This window comes from Primulina huaijiensis, chromosome 13 (assembly GCF_012295235.1).
Source record: "Primulina huaijiensis isolate GDHJ02 chromosome 13, ASM1229523v2, whole genome shotgun sequence".
Classification (NCBI taxonomy): domain Eukaryota; kingdom Viridiplantae; phylum Streptophyta; class Magnoliopsida; order Lamiales; family Gesneriaceae; genus Primulina; species Primulina huaijiensis.
This window is the reverse complement of record NC_133318.1, coordinates 14,238,891-14,260,822: the sequence shown is the minus strand read 5'-3', so window position 1 is coordinate 14,260,822 and position 21,932 is coordinate 14,238,891. Positions and strand designations below refer to the sequence as shown.

Here is a 21,932-nt window from a genome sequence, read left to right as displayed (position 1 = left end):
TACTTTTTATTGTGAATATCGGTAAGGTTGACCCGTCTCACAGATAAAGATTCGTGAAACCGTCTCACAAGAGACCTACTCAACACATATTTAAGTTTTTTTTAAAAACAAATTCAACAAAATATCTGTACCTTTGTGTATCTGTCAACGGCTTCGAATTTCATATTCTTCTTTGCAAATTTTTTAAGAAATAATCACTTTTTGTGACAGTTTAAACTTATAAGAGGTAGCTCAACAATAATATTTATTAGTTAGCAAAACTCAATGGACTTCTTAGCTTATCATGGTTACGAAAAATTGGAAAAAAAAAAAAAAAAACTAATAATATGGTTTCAAATGTTTTATGTTGAATAATATAACTTTAATGTTATTGACTGAGAAAATCCTTTTTTAAAGAAAAGAAATTATATCCAGTTAGTGAATCATGAAACAAAAAGAGTCGATTCCATGCAACGACATTCCTTTCAATTTCATGTTTTGAAATGTTTTAAACCAGTGGTTGGAAATCTGAATGTTTTATGTTTCAGTGACAGAGATATTTTATAATTTGAAAGTAGTTTACAATAATCACTGATTGTGGAAGAATAAATAGAACGACTTTAAAATCAGGAAAAAAAGTTATATATTTCTAATTATGAAGTTTTTACGTGATACAAAATGGTTTACATTTTCATTACAGAAGATTTCTCCATCATCTACATAAAGTATACACTGAAATTACACGATCCCTTGGCTAAATTTATGACCAAACCTTACTTACACGAGGGGGAGAAGAGGGGAAAAAAAAAAAGCACTTTCGGAAATACTACACGAAGAAGAACAGCTCACCTGTTTCAATGTGGGTACATGCTTACACACATAATTTTACAAGTTACTTGCAGGGCAAAACTCTTGACGAAGACGTCTCTCCTAAGGAAACAGAGGCAAGGGATGATGCCCAAACCCTAGCGTTTCTAGCTCCTTTATGGAAGTTCCTGGTTTTACATGCGTTTATCTTGTACCAAATTCTCTTGAAGTCGATGAGATGTAGAACACGCCACAAAAGCTGCCTCGATTCCCCAAATATTCCGAGATTTAGATGAGGAATGCATGAGATCCACAGTGCCTTTAAACAAGATGCGATTCCTGGGAAGAAATACAGAAATGCTCTTGACAAGACAAATGCTATAGAAAGTAGTAGATAAGGTTCCCTAGTAAAAGTTTCCTTCAACGATGCTCCATTCCAAAGCTGAGACACGTTTGAGTCATACGCCGAATCACTTGACGCATCTTCCACCAAATCCACTACTGGGTTCATCCCTGTTCATATAAAAGGATTCCATGTAAGAGGAAAAGAAAAGTAGCTTTTAATCTCAGAACATGCAAGTCAAAATTGATGTCATGGGGTAAAATCAATGCCTAAGAATACACTCTTAAGCCGTGAATGGTTCTCGATAAAAGTACATGTTCATTCTCCTTATTCCCAAAAAATAGAAAATGACCAAGATAAATTACAAAAAACTTATCATCATTCAGGTGGATAGCATCGCCATACGACAAAATCAAACTTAGAAACCTAAAAATAGGCATTATACTGCACGTGCTACCTGTAATTCTTTTGTAAAAGTCTGCGAGAGAAGGGAGATCTTTTTGACCATGAAATCTCGTTTGTGTGGTATGATGCACAATCAGTAGAGAAGGTACACTATGAATCCCGTATATAGAGAAAACACTGCCCAAAAACAAGTAAGCAAATTAAATATAGACGAAAAAGTATAAAACGGATGCAGAAAACAGGTTATCAACCTCTTCGGCTATTTTGCTACAAATTCAGAGTACATGATGATATCCCAGCACCATTTAAAAATATTAAACTTATCAATATGTTTATGACCCCTAAAGTGCTCGTTAAAATTATCAGCAATTAAATCAAGGTCCCCTGATAACTGGCCAATTTGGATATACAAGTGATTGCCATATTCATGATCGTAATAATAGACTGGTTTGGATATACAAGTGATTGCCATATTCCTTAAGGCGGGAGGCACCACTCGCCTGCTACACCTAAGAATGCACCAAGGCAAAGTTCTTTTTTTAAAAAAACAAATTGGCTACAAAGTCCAAATCTGATTTTTTTTTAAAAAAAACAAAGCAAACGCATAAACCCTAAGAAATAAGAATCGGGTCAGCAACGAGCAAGGCCCAAAACAGTATCAAGTCATCTGCAAAAAGTTACAAGCAGTGCAATAACGACAACAGAGGATCTCCAAATCGGCAAACAGTAAGAACAATCATTTTTATTAATTAATTTTTGCTTGCACAACTTAATTATTTCAATAATAGCATTTTTGCCATATATTAGTATAATGGATAAATACATATTTTTAAAAATTAATAGTGCGCTTAGCTTTAATAAGGGGCACACCTTGCCTTGTGTCTCAGGCTCCAAGACCACCCTTTTTGCGCCAGGCTCCAAGACCACCCCTTTTGCGCCTTAGTGCGCTTGTTACAATTAAGTCAAAGCTCTTGGCTTAAAAAAAAGTATTTGTAGAGGGAGGTTTTCAATTGCGTTTTTTTAATTAAAAAAAAACAATGAAAATAATTTAAAAAAAAAAAAGCAATGAAAAGAGGTTTTCTTCTTTTTTTTTCCTTTGAAAAGTTTTGTTGAAGCCGAAGCCCAGAAACCAGACTCGGCTTCTAGATTTTCTACCAGTGTTCTAAAATTCGGTCTAGGTGCTAGGCGCTGGCCGACCACAAGTGCTAGTCGGCAAGTCTAGGTGGCGACTAATCGGCCTATTTGTCCTAGGAGACGCAAACGATTGGGCTTTTAGGTAAATTTTTGGGATTTTTTTGAATTTTTTTGGACTTTTAATTTAAATTAAAAGCCTAATTTAAAAATAATGAAAGATAAATTTTTTTATAGGTTCTAAACCAAAGTATAACAAGAAATGCGATTTGTTGGCTTACCTTAGCACACCAAACTTCATCTTCGTCTGCGATCTAGAGTGAGAGAATTTCACGAAGATGATTTTGCATCCGAAGAAGATGAGGATAACAATGATGATATTGAGTTTGTGTCCGATAACGAATAAGTTGTTGAAATTAAGGAGTAGAAGAAGTGGAATAAATTTTTGATATTCTATTGGTCGTGTAATTTAGAACGCATTTTAAATTTGATGATATTGTGTTGGAGTTATAGTACGTGATTTATTATGTTGATACTATGGAATCCGCCTAACGGCGCCTAGTCTCGTTTGGTGTCCGACTAGCGTCTCGCGAATTTTGATTCTAAGTATTTTTTTAAAAAAGAAACAAACAAACCAATCCGAACATCCTTCTTTAAGCCACTGTTTATTTTAAAAATAAGAAAAAAACTTTTGTAGTTCAAAGCAATCAATATTTTTTGGAGGGATTTATGTCTCTCAGTTAAAATGTTGCAATTGGAGAACCTCAAGGTGCTGCAAAATCTTTGGTCAATCTTATGCTATTGGTTCAGCTACAGCTAATCGTTGCAAAGAGGCGATGAGCCATTTTTTACAGCAGGCAGGTGGTGAATTATGAACAGTAAATAAATTAATATGCACAATGTGATCCACAGTGACCATTCTCATCTGGGGATTGAAGGTCTAACAAAGCACGTACTTAGGAACCAAGGAGGGGAAGATAAAGAAATGAAGGGAGCAGAGAGCATATCTAAAAACACGAACCTGGGCATGGCAGAAGACTGCTCAACCATCACATGTTTGATCTGTGGATATAGGGAACTCAGACTAGAAAACTGTGTTCGAAAAATGCTTGAGAAAGGGCACCAAGAAGCATAAAACAGAACAGCAGTATACTCATTCTCCTTTGCAGAGCTCAAAGCTTCTTCAAATGATCCTCCATCCACCTTCAAATGTCATGCAACACATAAATGATTAATAGGACAGCATAAAGCCAGAAAACTGCACGTGACAAGAAAAAAAACACAAAATCCAACAGAGATGTAAATTTCACCCAACCACAACTACTAACAAGTTAGTGCCTGCCATCCTGTAGCGGTAATTAGTCCAACTACAATTAATCATAATCATAATCATAATCATAATCATAATCATAATCATAATCACAATCATAATTATAATAATGGAATATGGGAGTATTGACCCAAAAAAAAACATTTTTTACAGCTATCCCCAGTCTCTCCTTTCTAGTTGTTTCAGAAGCACACTTTATCGATGCAGCAGCATATGTTTCATAACTCAAATGTTGATAAATTAAAAAGCTTACTGGCATGATATCTAGTTGTGAAACATAATGGGTTTTTCCCATTTACCAAAAAACTATTGAGTGCCCCTGAGCAGGAGTATAGACGATAACCCATTGTTGATAAACGAGTGCAGAAAATAATTGGTGCATGGATATTGGCGCACTATATTACAGGTAGATTTTTAATAGCTGCAATATTGGAATATGTATGCCTCTGAAACTGGTGCGTCCACTACAAGGATATGATGACTTTATCTTATAAGCTCATTTGAGGAAAAAAATGCAACATCAACTAAGGTTGAACATTTTATTGTAAAATACTCCAAAGTATAACCCTTAACCTTGTTCGAAATTTGTTTTCAGATTAAAATTTAAGATCTTGCAATTTTTATACTCACCTTTTAAACCCTTACATTATATAATTTTCTCAACGATAAAATGGGGAACTATCCTGCTATTGAAAAATTAAAACCAAATAAAGATGCATGACACCACTGTCCATCAGGAAAAGTAACATCAACACTGGAGGTTGATCAGGTAAAAGTAGATCCATCTTAGTTTAGGCGAACTAATCCCGTGAAAAGGCTCTTTACAAACATTAACTCCTTATAATAAAATAATAGAGAAAACAATTAGTTTTAAAAGTCTATAAATGATTACAATTTTATAAGAAGTTTCCAGTGCAAGGAAGATGCTTAGCTACCTTTTGGAGAACCATAAGCCCACATAAATCCATGGATAAAATGAAGACAATATGAAACACCAAGTGAAAGCACACGCCACAGAACATGACAAAACCAGAAATCAAACGATACCCTCAAGAACCGTCGACAGGATCAAAAAGTCAATGCTTACACAATTACAATAGCCAGGTGAAATTTTTTTTATCAGCAACCAATAAGGTCAAAAAGCAGTAAATCGAAAAGAAAAAGATATACAACAATCGAAATAGTAAATAACCACATAAATTCAAAACCTAAAAATTACCAGGATAGGAGAAGGTGAGAAGGGGATCGACGGCGGGCACTGTGAATTCAGATGGCGCAGAAAGGTCTTGAATTCACGGCGACAGATGGGCGCTGCATACGCAGCTGGAGCCGATGCGGCTAATATACACATCAACAGACTCAGGCGTTTTCTCATCGAGACCTCCATGGACAGAATCAAAATCCTCCGTTCTTCTGATTCTCGAATCCAAAAATTATTTCTCCTCGAGATAATACAAAACCTAAAATGAGATTGATTCTTCCACCGCCACCATGATTTGAGGATCCACGATCATTATTGAGTTTTATTATAATTTATGTAATTAATTAATAATGATAAAATCTCTATCAGCGACTTTTATGAGATGGAAATGATCAATAATATAACAGCGAAATAGCCTATAATACATTTTATTTTTTTTTAAATACTGAGAACCAATAGAAACCGACGACTGATGTTGTACATCTGTGTCGATGTGGAGCGAAGGAAGTTGAAAATCTTTGTCAATTGGTGCAAGAACTTTGATGATACCGTTTGGTCATGAATGTAGTTTTCGAACCTTCAATATTTGAGTCGTGATTGATGGATTGATTTTAATTTGCACATAAGAGCAATAGTTGGGGGTGTCGGGAATTTTTACAACATGACCTTTTCGACGCAAAAATTAGATCTTAACTCAAGGAAAAAGAGCTGTGGTACGTAAAGTAGTGTTAAGTGAATCAATGTGTTAATTAATCAAACAATGAACCACACCTGAGTATTGGTTCTGTCGATACTGCCCCACAGGATCTGAGCCGTTGATTTTAAAGAATTTGGTGGACCTCGCATATGAATTGGTGGACCCCGCATAGATGTGGTTAAAATTGGGCCTTTGATTACCTCATGGGGGCAGTGCCCCATAAGGTAGGGTGAAATATTCCCTGAGTATTTATAAGCGTTGATATGACTAGTTACCATACCGAGAAGAAGTCTATCTTATGTAGATTTCCCTTGTAAATGTAAATTCTCATCAAATCCCTATCAATCTAATTGTATCCCGGATATTTTGGTATACTTAATCATATCGTGAGATTATCCTATATTTAAAAAGATCACTCATGCACTCGATATTTGATAGGGTTCTTAGGATAGAGTCCGAACACTTAGGTCAGGATTGGATCTTAGCTCGCATAATTAATTAGAGCATCGCCCTATTACTCAGCCTGCATACGGACTTGTACCATAATCTGTAACATACTCCTTTCCATCTAAAGCCCGAGGTAGTGGGGCTTTGTACGTAAATATTACACTACTCTGAAATCGGATCAAGTACGTAGCTAGGCTCTGGATGAACATGGCTCGGCTAAGCATGGCTCAGGGCTTCGGCCGAGCGCCGCTCAGGGCCTCGGCCGAGCATGGGAGGCTCGGGGCTTCGACCGAGCAGGCTCTGCCGATTATGACTCATGGTCTCGAAAAGGGTTAGGACTCGAGAAAGGTTAATTTATGGGGCACCAGTAGTACCTTATCTCTTTGATTTAAAAGAATCATTGAATTTTAGACTAGTTGGTGGATCTGATCGAGCCCTAAGTCTTTGGGTTTTGCATTGGTTGTAAGAAAATCTAGACCACTAATGACGAACGATCAAGATGCCAATCCGGGTGATCCACCTTCCCCACCACTAATACTAGTTTGGTCGGCTAGGATCAAGTGAGGGTTTGGATCCTGAGGTTTTTAACAGGCATGATTCAATTCGTTCGCTCCTGATTGATCCAACCGTTGGCCTCTCCCATGCTCTTCTATAAATAAGGTCTTCATTCGCTCATTTTCATCTTTCTCTCTTCGCACCAATACTCCGCCAAGATCTAGAGCATCTCCCGCACTACTGACGTCCACAGCTCGGCCAAACTATCCTACGTTCGAGACCTTCTCGTTCCAAACTCTTTTCTTTTTGATCTCTTTGGTAAGTTCTTCTTTTTGTGCTAGTTGTGATATTTTAGTTAAGAAATGATTGAAGCCATAAATACTTCTGCCCCCTCCCTTAGGAGCTCAGGTGACCCTAATCTTCGTTTAGCTAGAAATAAGAAATCGGCTCAAATAATAGTGGACAAAGATCGGATGACCACTATTGGGCATCATTGGTATGAAGTTAAGGCTTCAATTCTTGAGTCTAGTGATGTTTATAAGATTAAGAAATTTTCAGGATTGTCTCGTCGATTGATATCCAGATCCCCAAACTCACAAATAAGGCCCATCTCCCACCTGAAGGGTATTATACGTTTTACTTGGATTAGCTAGAGATGGGTCTTTGGTTCTCGATTCCCAAATTCGTTCAAAGCCTTTGCGAGCACTATCTGATAGGCTCAAGCTAGCAAGCTCCTAATTCTTTTAGCACACTTCTGACCTTAGGGGTCTAGCTTAAGTATTTTTATATACCTCTCTCGGTTGCACTCCTAGGTCGTTTTGTGAAAATTAAAAGAAAAGAAACGAGTCAATTTTACTTATTACCTCAGCCCGAATGCGATTTTCTAGATGATAATCCTTTCTCTCACAGAGGTTGGATGAGGTGTTTTTTTATGTAGAATCCGAGCAACTTCCTTGGTATTGTGATATGACTGGGCCGACCATTTAATCTTTAGAGATCCACTGACACCCAGACGTGCAATTTTTTCAACCCATTTTCTAGCTAGTAACTTTATAGATTTAGGTTCTTCAAAAAGAGGGTCGAAGTGGAAGGTATCATAGATATATTATCCCTAGCTTCTTCACTCTTCTACTAATAAAAATTAATCTTACACAGACTCTTTATTTTTTGTACCTCCAAACCAGTAAATAAATTTGAAATCATTACAATCCAAACATAACGACAGAGTTGAAACAAATAAAATATTTGACGTTGAGATTGAGCCAATAAATCAACCGAGAATTCGAATTAGTGATTTCGATCCCATGATTCGGTCAAACAGCAATAATTTAAACGTTTTAGCTTCTCTAATCCTGTGGTTAAAGCGTAAAGCAAATTCCAAATACAACACCAATATTTTACAGCTAATGAATGATGCACGCCAAGTCTATGCTTATCTGTAATTCAGAGTACACAAATTATTTTTGGCGAAAACAATAAACCGATTTCGCAAACAAATAAACCTCCCATAAATCACCTGAGAAATTCTCAGATCTCTATCCTACTCTGATTCGGATCAGTACAAAAATTCATTCAGTAGCGGTATAAGATTACCCAACAATCTTTGGGGACGTGAATTTTTCCCAAAAAAGGAAGACAAGAAACTAATACAACATTGTGAAATTTCATTATTTGATCAAAGGCCAACTTCAATGGTGATCCTCTCCGGGTTTACAACCCAACAGACTTTTCAATCTTCTGAATCTGGTTCAAGAATATCCAGGTCATCTGCAAGAACACAAACAACAGTAGATTAAATTCTAAGACGATATTTTATTTTAAATTTTTATCAGGACTCGATGGGGTTTTTTTTAAAAAGAAAAAAAATTACGAACATCCATTTCATTGACGATGCAACAGATAATTAGTTGCAGCATTTTTCAAAAGCATAGGAATAGCATCCAAAACACTAAATTACATGCAATATTGAGTTTTACGAGCAAGGTCATGAGCAGCAAAATTTGCATTCCTTGGACGACAACTAGTTGGATGTTTCAAATAATGATAATGGAGAGTTCCGCTAGTATATAGGGACAAAGAGAGTACCATGACATGAGGGGCAATTCTAACACAGTATACTGGGAAACCAGTGTAGAATTTGAAGGGTCCGCCTGACTTCAATGTTTTCACAACACAATCTAGAGAACCAGTGTACGGATATTTTCCTTCGGCATCCGGTTGCATTTTCTGTATTTGGGTTTTGACATAATCAAATGGTAAACTACAGGCTGAAGCAAAGAATCCTGACACGGTACTAGCCCCTGAAGAAAAAGGTAAAAAATTGAAATTTTAAATTAATTAAATAAAATAACAAAACGTTATGTTTCAAGAATGCTCTCAACAAATGAGATAAAGGTACTGCCAGTATAGTCTCAGAGTATCTCACCTATAATTGTAGTAGCCTCACCAAAACCAAGAGAGTCCTTGAAGAACTCCACACTTTGATCATAAGAAGCAAGCATACCCATGTTAAGTGCCATAGCCCTTACCACAGTAGGTCCAGCACCTTTCCAGAGCGCTAACACCCCTTCATCAGCAGCAATACGATAAAGTGCATGAAAGGCATTTGTGTAATTCCGCCGCTGGGCAACGGGTAATGTTGCATCTGCCTGCATGCGTATGAGTGCTAGATCTGCAGGACTACCAACTGTTGCTCCAATAGCTCCTGCAGTCAAACCACAAAGAGCTTTTTGATAAAGTGGAAGGGGCTTCCCATCATTAGCTTCTAGTGCTTTGTTGGTCAAAATCCTATATCAGAAAAGTTGAGAAGTAAGTGGAAATGCTACATTACATTACATAAATTAGAAAATATTACTAATATTTCCGGTATTTCATGTATTTTCATTAGCTTCAAGACAACTCATGCGGTCAGAATTGAATAAGTACTGTGGTATTCAAACTTCCAGATGAAGGAGACGCATGTTGCCAGATATCTGATTCAGATGAAGCACAAAATGATCAAATGATATGATGGTCTACTGATGTCAATGAGTCAATCTACACTCTCATCCAATAAAAACACCACAGCACTTTTCCCCAAGAAAGTCTCTTCATTCAAGGATGTAACTAATAAAAAAGGCACAAGAGCTGGTTCTGAGAGGCAATTCTGAAGTTAAGCCTTCACATCAGTGTAAATACAATTATTTTATGAGTCAACGACTCAGCAGTTTAGGCAAAAAAAAGATATTATTGATGTAACCGACGCAAACAGCGAGATACAAATCCCGTGCTTAACGATGAGTTGCCGTATCGGTTAACTGCTTCATCCATTTGACTTTCTTGCTACAAGGATGAGCAGTCGATTTTCCCTAGTACAACCACTTAAAAAGTGATCAGCTTGCAGAACTAATGAAAACTAGAAAACTTGTGATTGTGAAGAAGTGTATCCTTTCCTGTGCTTCGCTTCATTTTCCATTTTATGTTCCTTTAATTCAAAGAAATATAAATACCTTGGTATGAAATTTAACATGTTATTCAATCCTTGCAATGACTATGAAAGCACGTAGAAAAGTCTCGAAAAACTCAAATTCTGAACCAAAAAGACAAACCAACCTACATATGTGAAGACTGAGGTAACATGTGTGCCGTATACTAGTAGACAGATTGCACTAATAAGGCCGGTAATCATAACAAATTGTAGTGTTTCCATTCTTCTTCGTCAATAAGCTATCATCATCGTCGTCATCATAGCATATTCCCGCTAGTTACGAGATCGACTACATGGATGTTAATTCTCAAAACTAAATGATTTTCCCACATATTATGTCTTAAACCAAGATGTAAGATATCATCCTTACCCACTTTTAACCAAGTTTTCACTTCTTCCATTAACATGTCAATCTAAGATATGTTGAATTGGAGTCGTGCTTGGTCTCCTCTTCACATGACCACACTATGTTACACGTATCTCCGTGATATTATCCTTTATGGAAACTACACCTAAATACCTCATAATCCTTTCATTCTTAATTATATCCTTGCGTGTTTTGCCACACATTCATCGTAACATACACATCTCTGTTACAACCATCTTATGCTTATGTAGTCCTGTAGTGGCCCACCACTATGAGCCATAAAGCATAGCTGATCAAACAATAGTCTTTAATCCTATGATCTATATCCTTTCTAATGCCCCCGATCTTTTGGATAATACATCCTAAAAAGCGAAAAACTGCACACTTTGGGATCTCTCAATCTCAATTGGGCTACTCATTCGTCAATAAGCTATGAAGATAAAAAAAATTTATGAAAGTGGAAATGGATCTCTATTTGGTTAACAAATTGCAGTGCTTCCGTTCCTCTTTTGATAAGCTATACAGAAAAAATTTGGACAGGAAAATAAACTCCCATTCGAATAGTTGTGTTCTTAAAACAGAAACAATGGTGTCCTTGCAAGGAATGATACAGTGATTGCAAGTATCAGATAAATAAAAACCACTAACAAAAGACTAAGGCATCAAAAGCACAATCAACATAACTGATCAACACTCTAGTTTGGGAAAGTATCAAATAAATAAAAACCACTAACAAAAGACTAAGGCATCAAAAGCACAATCAACATAACTGATCAACAACATTCTAGTTTATCCAAAATGTCATGTCAACCAACCATAATAAAGGATATACTATAGCCTGAGAGCTGCACTGTTCATAGAAAATACTCACTTAAATGACCCAAGCCTCGCAGTTGTATATGTAGCTTGTCGAAGAAGCCCAGCAGATAAGCCCTATAGAAAAAATAAAATATAATCAAGACAAGTAAAAAAAAGCATGTGGCTCATATTGTAACATTTCATGTTGAATCCGGACAAAACGAGCGTCATTTGAAATTTGAATCTCATATCACAAATTCGTAGGAGTATCCGAGTATACATATCGGCGCGAGGGAATATCCATTTCATGGACCTTTCAAAGCATATACTTACAATATTACAGAACAATATGCCATCATGAAGAAAATCAAATTTGAAGATGGAAAACTGAGGCTGAAAATGTAAACGCAAACCTGAATCGTGAATTAAAATCAAAACCCATATGAATGAATAGGCAGCACAAACTGAAGAGGATAAATCTCAAGATCTTCCAATGCCACACATTGCCTCTGGGTATATTCAACATCTCTAACCATTTTGAGACTTTTGATACGGGAGTTTTTATGTACAGTAGCAGTAATACTGAGAAACTCAGAGACATGTTAATCAATGAGCTATATTGTTTTCCAGGCAGGAAGTCACATGTCATCCATAAATTCGATGTAGTCTCATATTTTTGAGTTGTAAGATCTATTAATTTTCCAAAGAAACCCAAAATGTTGCTTCAAATGCCGCAACACGAGAAATGTATTCATCTTGATACCAAACAGAACATTCGCAGATGACAGTCTCACTTTGTGGACATGAACACTAGCAAAGTCACAGAAACATTGAGAGACTGAAGTGAGTTGATTACTATTTTCAGAAAAAAGAAACCTTGAAACAAATTATATGCATCAGTTTCAAATTTTCCTGTTTTCTTTGTTTTTTTTTCTGTATCATATTCATAGTTGTTAAAAGCGCGTACAGCACAGCCTGCGCTTCAGTGCACTCCAAAGCACACGGCTTCCATGAGTGTGCGCTTTTTTGCGCTTACTAGAAAAAAAAGTTTTTTTGTTTTAAAAAATCTGAAAGATGATAAAGTGTGATTTTTCCTCTATTTATTTAAAAATTGTGCAGTAGAAACCCTAATATCTTGTTGCATATGCCACAGGCTGTCTCTGCACCACATCGCCTTTGCCTTTTTGCCCTCACATTTTAATATTTAATACTTGGAAGATGAAAATGAAAATTTAATATTTGATATCTCATGTTTCATATTTTTTTTAAATAAATTGATTTTATTGTTACCTTTTTAGAATATTTTATTTATTGTGATTTGCTTCTGTAAAATATATGCTTCACTTTGCGCTTTAAGCCCCAGAACACATGAGCGCTTTAATGCCCCTTGCATTTTTGACAACTATGATCATATTAAGTCGTTAATTAAATTTTAAAGGACAAATTCACCTTGAACTTCAAATGATAGATGAATTTCAAATTATTTGACTTGCTTGGATAAACAAAATTAAGTGGATTTCAAATCAATTCCACATCGAGTTATGCAATTTTAATAGTAATTATTTGGGACATAAACGAACCAAGTCACTTGCTAACTACTCAGAACTCGACTGGGTAAAAAACTCGTTCGAGATCGTTCATTAAACTTATCGAGCACAGCTCGAGCTTAAAGATATTTGGCTCGTAAGCTCGGGAGCCTGTTCACGAGATCGAGCTTGGCTCGTTTGTTGGGCCTTGAGTGTATAATTAACTTACATTGTCTCACATCGAAATTTAAGTGTAAAAAAAATTATTGAAAACCTATAAAATAAAAGTCTACCTCCTTAAATTCTCATATCATTGTCGGTCTTTTGGCTATGAATGTTCGATGAGCTCGAAAACAAGCTTGTTTGACGAGCTTGAAAACGAGGTTGTTTAAGGAGCTCGAAAACGAGCCCGTCTAATGAGCCGAGCTCGAGCAAGACTCACTAAATATGATAAACGAGCTATTAACGAGCCTAGCTCGAGCTATTCACTAGGTAAATAATTTTAAAACGAGCCAAGCTCGAGCCTAATATAAAATCTAGAATCGAGCTCGAGACTATACATATCTTAAATGAGCCAAACTAGAGCCTGATACCGTTCGGCTCAGCTCGACTCACTTACGTCCCTAGTAATTGTTATAGATTTCAAATACACCTAAGTTGGTTGTCGTTTGGAATTCATACCTCAAATCCTTCCACAATTCAAATAACTCCCTCCAAAATCCATCAATCCAATGGCCACCTGATATATTTTCCAAAAAGTTCCAGGCTCTGTATTTTAGTGAATTGGGCTTGAGGATGGGCATTATCAAGGTGATAATGAAATCCTTGTAAAAGTTTAAATGATGAAAACTCAAAAATCTTGCTAATTGAATTAGTCAATATTTTTCGATCCATAGTCCAGACATACATGCATATATGTAAACACGCCAGTAATTTCATTCGCCCAACCGATCAAATTTTCATCTTACAGCACATGGATAGAAAATAGAAATCGAATGACTGCTCATGCCAAACAAACCTTATAAAAGGCGCCCACACCCTCATTCTTAAGCATGTTCTTAGTAACCTCCCCAGCTGATCCCTGGCCCAATTGAATTCTCACCTGAAATCAGAACAAACGACTTAATAAAGATCCGTGACCTTCAGCACACACAAAAACCATAAGAGTTCGAGTTCATCACCATCAACGTTCAAAAATTCAATACAAAGCCATCGAAATAACAGAACTAAAAAAACCCTCAAATCAATCCTTCAACAGATCAAGGATAAAATAACATTTGCATCAACACACAATGGCAGTAAAACTACAAATCCATTACGGTGCGAAAGAGGATCCAAAACTTATTCGAGTCTTTCAAAACTATAACAACCGTATTTTAGAATTCGAAGAGTCCATTTTATCTAAGATCTGAAACAAAGCAAGAAGCCAACATTCATCCAGCTCCAACAAAATTTAATTCTCAAAACTCAAATAAATTACAAACAAACCCGATGAAATGCGCCCGCGCGTGTACACCAACCAAAAAAAAAAAACAAACACCGAGTACCTTAATCATATCGATTGGCTGGATGACACAGGTAGCAAGCATACCAGAGCAACCGCCATTAACAAAGGGCTTCACGGTGGGCCAAACTCCAGCTGATTTCGGCTTCTCCTCTCCCATTGTTCTCCTTTTTCTTCTCCCTAGTTTTCCAAACAAAGGGAGAGATGGACCAAAGAGAAAACTAACACTCGTCGTCAGTAAAGCATCCTAGGGTTTCCTGTGAAGTGTACCCTTAACGAATTTACAACTGACCCTTCAACTATACATTTTATAACACTTAGCCCCTTGAACTTTTAAATAAACACTTAATGCTATATATGAGTTTACACACTTACATGTCATATAACATTTCTTGATGTTTGTTTTAATCTATACAAAATTTTATTCAAGTCTAATATATAAATCATTGATTTATTGTTATTCATTAAGTCCAATTTAATTTTTCGGCACTCATTAAAATTAATTTATTATTGTTTGCCAAACTAGATAATTGATCATTATATTTTAGATGATAACCCAGCTCAAATTTATTGTGTTATAGGAATATATTAAAAAAATTTAATATGTTTATTAACCCCTCCAACACCTCGACGAGCCTAATTAAAACAATGTTTGTGATTCTTTATATTTGACAATATTGCTTATTTATGTAAGTCTCATGAACATATCTTTTTTGGGTCATGTAATCACAGCCCTCGAGATAGCCATGAAGTCCTACTCACAGAACTCACAATTTCTGACAGTAGAGTACATGTCTCCTCAAGTCCCGAACCCAAGACTTCTGTCCAAACCATAATACTTGGATTCCAAGAGACCTAGTACCAATCGAGCTAATTATTGTAAGGGTCATGGGCCTACTCCTTTTGGGTCATGCAATCACGGTTCTCATGATAGCCCATGGAGCCCTACTCACAAAACTTCACACTCCTAGTAGTGTAGTACATGTCTCCTCGGGTTTCGAACCCAAGATATCTGTTCAAACCATAACCACTTGAACTCCTAGGGACATGGAATAAATGTTCCAACTTAAGTAATAAAAATAATACTCTGAATAATCAAAATTAGATGTTCGTATAATAACTTCGTTTTCTTTTGTATTTTAAGTCTTTTTATATCATACTATTGAGTGACATAAGATATAGTGGGGAAAACTAAAAATATGAAAGAAACGATAAAAATTAATAATATTATCAAAATTGGGATGAGCAACACTTCGATTAAACAATAATATTTGGCATAACCGATTTGATTAAAAAAATCGATTTGGTAACAATTTTAAAATTCGAGTTTTATATTTCAAAAATATGGTCAAATTGGCTTATTTGGTTTGATTTTGATTATTACAATTCTGTAAATTGTTATTTTTTTTTGTTTTAGTCATATAACTTGTCAAACTTTGATTTTCATACAGTAATTCAGATTTTTTTTGTCTTTTTGTTCGAAACCACTAAATACTATCACGTAATATATGAGGCTTTCTCCAGCTATTTTTTTTACAGTTATTGCTCTGCTATGCGGTTTCTAATTTCTTTGGTTCTTCAGATGATATCCACATCCAGCAAAAGGTCAAGAGGCTTTGAGGAGCAGATGTAGCCTCTGCACCGAAGACTCCCCAATAGAATGACATTGCAGAACAGAATAATCGAACTAGTAGGTCCTTGAGCAGATCCTACATTAGCCCCTAGACATTGGTCTCTAACTAGAAAAGTAAATGCTTGAGCATGAGAAGCATCTTTCTAATCCAGTAGGTCCGTAAAACTCTCTAGGATAAACAATATTATTGAATTAGATAAAAAAAAAACAGGAAATGAAAACAAAGATGTCCAAAGCCCCTAAACTATAAAACAATTAATCCTCCCCGGACCATACAAGGGAACGTCAAACCCACACAAAGGGTTTTGTTAAGATATGCTAGATTCTGCCAAATATACAAATGGAACCTAACCATACATGTCCTCCGATTATATCTTATAAATCGCCCACATTAACAATAAACCATTCCCCTCCAAATGGCAATTTTAATAAATAACCGAATATGGTACTTGGGCTAAAGGTCAAGTTTGAGGCTGGGCTAGTGGGTATGTAGTCTGATCATTCAAAGAATGCCAGCTGAGACACTAAGCGATCCCACCATCAGTGAACTAAAATGACACTAGGGCTGATCCTGATCAGCATTTATAATGATCGAGATACCTATGTATTATGAGGCATCAACCTATGTGTTGCCTCTGTTTTCATTCTTTGTTAGTCACATATTTTATTTTTATTTCTGTTAAGATATTCCTAACTACATGTCGTTTCCTTGGTTCTTTCCCTTCGTTCGGTAGTCTAGGGTTGCTCATCCTTTATCGTCATAGCTCTGTTAATTATTTTTTGCAGGGAATTTCAATTCGAATTACTCAATGAAAGTAGAAGCAGCATCTGATCCGGATAGTGGACCAAAAACAATGAAACTTGAACTATTTTTATTTTGTAAATAAGGATGCTAATCATAAAAAATTTCGTAGAAAATCAATTGAAATAAAAGAAATCATTAAAAAAGTCCCTCGATGCATATGTAAATTAATCATGGATTTCGAACAACAATCAAGAGAACATCAAGATGACGTTCCAGTAGATCATCAAATTTGCTCAAGAATGCCATAGATGTTGATTTTGAATCTATCTATGTAGAAGACCCTAATATCTATGTAGTTTCAAGACAATCGAGTCATCTGGGCTTCAAGTCTTCTAAGCTCTTTTCTGGAGATCTATGTCCCAGAACTGAAGAATTTCTATGGCGGAGGTTTTGTTGATGATGGAAAGATTTCCATAACGCTAGGAGAACAAAATCTTATTAATAAATAAGGATTCTTCTCTACTTAATTTTAGTTACCCTCTGAAGGGATCTCTGTCTTCTCTGAAGTATCTCAAAAAGCCGTTGAGGAAATGCAAAGTAAAATTTCTGCAACCAACAAAAATATCAAGACATCAGGACAAAAAAGAAGGTGAAGCTAGAATATCAGTTGTTTGCTGACGTAGTGGCTAAGTGTCTGTTGGCCAAGGTAGGTTCCTTTGCAGCCATTACTACTGAGAAATTTTTGGTCATGATTGCAATTTCCAGTGGAATGAAAGTCAACTTGTCAGCCATTCTGCTCCAAAACTAAAATCTATTATTCAATCGAAGAAGCACTCTCATGGGTATGCTTTTCCACTCTCAAATTATTGAAGATGCTTGAGTAAACCTCAGTAATCCGATCACCCTTCATAAGTTCAAGGCTTTCAATGCCTCCAATATTGTATCTCTCAGGCCAAAGGTACAAAACCTAAAAATTTCTTCAGCTGAACTAATTGTAGTTAAGAAAGAAATATGAGAGGAACTGGCTGAAATAAAACAGGCATCAAAGAAAAAGTCAATCAGATTGAGGTGTCAAAAACAAAAAGGAAATTGTTCTTGATGACCAGTGACTCTAAACCTCACACCTCTACTCCTTCTCCGAAAAATCCAAGGACTCAAAAAACAGACCAACATCTATTCCATTCAAGAGATTAGCTACCTCTCAAGAACCAAGTAATGAGAAAAGTAATGACAAGCCAGCAGCTAAGCTGATGCTGATAGCCGTAGCTGCTCCTCCAAGGGTTATTATCATGTCATCTGCTTTCCCACAAAATAATCCACGCAAAGGAGTGGTGATTAAGGAACTAGTTTAGTACACCAAGTCAGGACTAGATTCCAGCTTTACCACGAAACCAGTTTTCTGGGAAAGGAAATTAAAAGGTGAATGATCTAAAACCTGATTCCACATTTGCACTTCATACTCAAATCGATTTACAAATAGATGAAGTCAATGAGTTGCTGATAACAAGATTGGGTTCTTTGATGAATGGGTTGATTTTAGGAAAGTCACCTTCGTCAAGAAGCTAAATAAGAATACCACTCTAAAAAAGTTCATATCTCTTGAAAAGGTAGTCTTAAAACAAGTAAAAAAAATGTGATAATTGCAGAAGAACTTAAACGCAGAGACTATCTGTGAAACTTCCACTACTCGTTTTTCTTTAAAATGTACTAGAATATTTTTTTACTACTCTCTGCTGAAACACTATGCATATATGTATAAATATTTTTGCTATTAAAATACCAACCAACTAATTATTTAAAACCCAAAAGAACGTAATTCAAAACATAATTTTGTAAACGTGACCAAACCTAAAACTAGCATTTTTCGAAATAGAGCATAAACTCCTTAAATCCTCTCAAAACTACTCAAAAGTATATAAGTCATAAAATTTTTAAAGTAATCCTAAATCATAAACGTAATTTTTGCGAAAAATTAGCGACGGTTCTTGGGTTATGTGCACCTTCAGTCTAGCTAGTTCAACCATCAAGTCCTCAATCAATATCAACATCATGCTTACTTACATCGATCACACCTAGTGAGTCTAATGACTCGACGAACCTTAATCATGATAGCAAGTAATACATATACATCCATATGCAACAGTGAAAATACTTTTAATAAAATAACTTTTCATGAACATAAACTTTAAACATTTTTCTTTAATCATATACTTTTCTTTCCTTTCATCACGTTTCTCTTTTTATTGAATTCATATCCTCAATTGTGACTTTCGTATTAGCTGTAGGTCGATGGATCCATCTACGTATAACCACGGTACCTTTGCAGCGGGGACAACAACGACACTCTCCCCCGTCAACTGAACATTGGCCTTACATATCATCGTATCATCATATCATCGTGTTAGTCATAATCAATTCACCTCCTTCAACTTTCATATTTCAATCACTTATAAAAATTCATGCATATATAAATAAGTTTTCTTTTAAACCAAACATGTAACATGTTTTTTAGCATTAACGTTTCATCATAAAATTCCATAAACATTTAAAATAAATATTTTAACATTTATTACAGTATTCAAAGAACTGCCAGGGCGTGTAACATTTTTGAGGTATAAAATGACTGTTTTGTACCTGAAACCCTAACTTTCCCAATTCATCCTTAGACCTTGAAACGATGACCCAAATCCATCCAAACTTAACATAACACCTTAAAATAAACCCATAAATATTTCTTAGATTTAAACTTATGCTCCTCGACTAATTTCCCAATTCGTATTTAAAACTCAGAAATACATCTCGGTTTTAACTCGAAATAACTCGAAACTTAACCAAACTTAAATCATAGCTTATCAACACCTATCCATACCATATACAACCCAAATCGACAATTATAACCCTTGAACAAGCCTAGAACCTTGCTGGAATTTTTTGCACTTAATACCCTAAACCCTAGCTTCCTCGATCCTTAAGCCCTTTCGTCCCTAGCCCCTGGACGCCCCAAACAACCCCTACAACACCTTCCTAGGACCATGACTGAAGCCTTAGGACTCTACTGAACCAGCCTCTACAGCCCATGCAAGGCCAGCACCCCAAACCCGTGACTTAAAGCCATGCGCGACCCCAAAAAGGCTAGCACCCTTCAACCTTCCCTTCCAGCCCTTGCACAGCCCATCTAGGACCATGACTAGACTCTCTTAGGACCCTTGAACACATCCCAACAGCAGCTAAGATCCGTGTCCTCCTAGGGAGCAAAATCGAAAACCTTAGGTCGCTAAAGTCCCATATTTTCGTTCACCCTCTTGCCCTAACATTTCCAGTCCTTAGACATGCATCTAATGACCCTTAAACGCGTGGAAAAACATCCCTTCTAGTAACTTTACCATGGCAGCCCCTTTGTGTATCATAAGCAATAGTTTTAAAAGATGAAAACTCTATTTTTATCATGTTTATGCCATACAAACAAAAATAAAATAAGTGTATCATGTTTTTCATGCAATCATGTATCAAAACATATAATATGATGTGAAAGATGAAGGAAAGAAGATTAAGGCGTGCCTTTGCGTTTAAAACGCTCGAAATACGAATACCAAAACGGTGGAACGTCGGTGACAAACAGAGGACGATTTCTATTTATTTTTTTTACCTTTTTTTCTTGTCAAAATTGCACCGAAACCCCACCTTGGGATTCAAGGGAGTCGGGTGATCATTTTTGGAAGGAAGAACGAGGAAGAAGATCGGAGAAGAAAAAAATCAAAAAATTCCTTGGCTTGCAAGAGGATTCACCCGAAGTTCCTTCCCTTATTTTCTTACGTGAATGGTGTGTGTTTCGTGGGGTTTGTGTGTGTGTGTGTAGGTGTTTAGTGTGTGTGTGTGTGTGTTTAGGTTTAAATAAATAAAAAAAACAAAAGGCTTCTTAACTTTTTAATTAATGAACTTAATCAACACTAGTTTTTAAGTAATAAATTATGCTTATTAAGATTAATAAAATCATTAGGCTTAAATTAAAAAGATTTAAAAATACATATTTTCAAAAATCCCCTTATAAAATGCATACAATTCCTTGCTCTCTCTAATTAATTTAAATTTGAAATAAAAAAGCAATAATTCTTAAAATATTTAAAATATTTTTTATCTAAAATAAAAATTTAGCTTTTAAATTTTTAACACCTTAATCGTCTATGGTCTTCTGTCCCCGACCAACCACCGATATTCGTCTGAAAATCTTTAAATTATGCAATCGAGCAAAATTACATAATTAATCACTTAGTCACTCAAAATATATCATTCATGTGTCCAAAATCATTTAATTAAAATATTTTAGTAATTTAATAATTTTCATACATGTGGTCTACATGAACTGATTTTCGGGCGTTACAAATTCTCCCCCATTAAATAAAATTTCTTCCTCGAAATTTGTCCAGTCTTGATTATTAGAAATCTTAGGCTCCCTCATTAACTTCATACTTAATCTGATTGACTTAAATTTTGCATTCTATCACGCTTTCGCTGCGTACTCTAATGTGACATCTTCCATTTTTATCATTTTATACCAAATTTCTTGATCTCTATGAAATCAAAGTTTTAACTAACTCTGCATCATCTGTCTGTTATAAATCATAAACTACCTTAAGTTATTTTATCTTCCCAAAGATTAATTAATTGTTAACTTTACCATAAGTAATCGTGATCGTATAATTTAATTCCCAAAATATATTCCTATTGGCAAACCAAATTTCGATCCATAGTCATCACATAGTATCCATGATTATAAAACACCATAATGACTGATACTTACTAAAACCCCATTTCTATATATGTCAAGCATATTGTCCTTAACACTATCATAAACTTTCTTAAATCCAAAGGACTAAAAGTACTTAAATGATTCAAGTCCATCGGATCACCATTTCCCTTTTTGATGTCATTCTAAATCCCGCTATAAAATCAAACACTTATATGTAAACCTCGAAATTCAAGATAATGTCCTATGAAATTACACTTACAAAAATCTTAACATCCTATGGAAGAAAAATTTTATCCACCTTCCAATATAAT

General features: G+C 35.7%; 2 protein-coding genes across 2 annotated transcripts; both read right to left on the bottom strand.

The window, feature by feature from the left end:
* Positions 1 to 667: 667 nt before the first annotated feature.
* Positions 668 to 5,594, bottom strand: LOC140991741 (5'-adenylylsulfate reductase-like 5). The gene is made up of 4 exons (XM_073461870.1): positions 5,215 to 5,594; positions 3,687 to 3,868; positions 1,587 to 1,711; positions 668 to 1,299 (listed from the first exon to the last, which is right to left on the bottom strand). The coding sequence occupies exons 1-4, from the start codon at positions 5,380 to 5,382 to the stop codon at positions 872 to 874; spliced, it is 903 nt and encodes a 300-aa protein (XP_073317971.1). The 5' UTR covers positions 5,383 to 5,594; the 3' UTR covers positions 668 to 871.
* A 2,528-nt stretch (positions 5,595 to 8,122) lies between these two features.
* Positions 8,123 to 14,773, bottom strand: LOC140991671 (mitochondrial dicarboxylate/tricarboxylate transporter DTC-like). Its single transcript, XM_073461764.1, has 6 exons — positions 14,540 to 14,773; positions 14,011 to 14,094; positions 11,540 to 11,601; positions 9,261 to 9,622; positions 8,921 to 9,135; positions 8,123 to 8,602 (listed from the first exon to the last, which is right to left on the bottom strand). Exons 1-6 carry the CDS (start codon positions 14,654 to 14,656, stop codon positions 8,546 to 8,548), a joined length of 897 nt encoding a protein of 298 aa, XP_073317865.1. The 5' UTR covers positions 14,657 to 14,773; the 3' UTR covers positions 8,123 to 8,545.
* Positions 14,774 to 21,932: the final 7,159 nt, after the last annotated feature.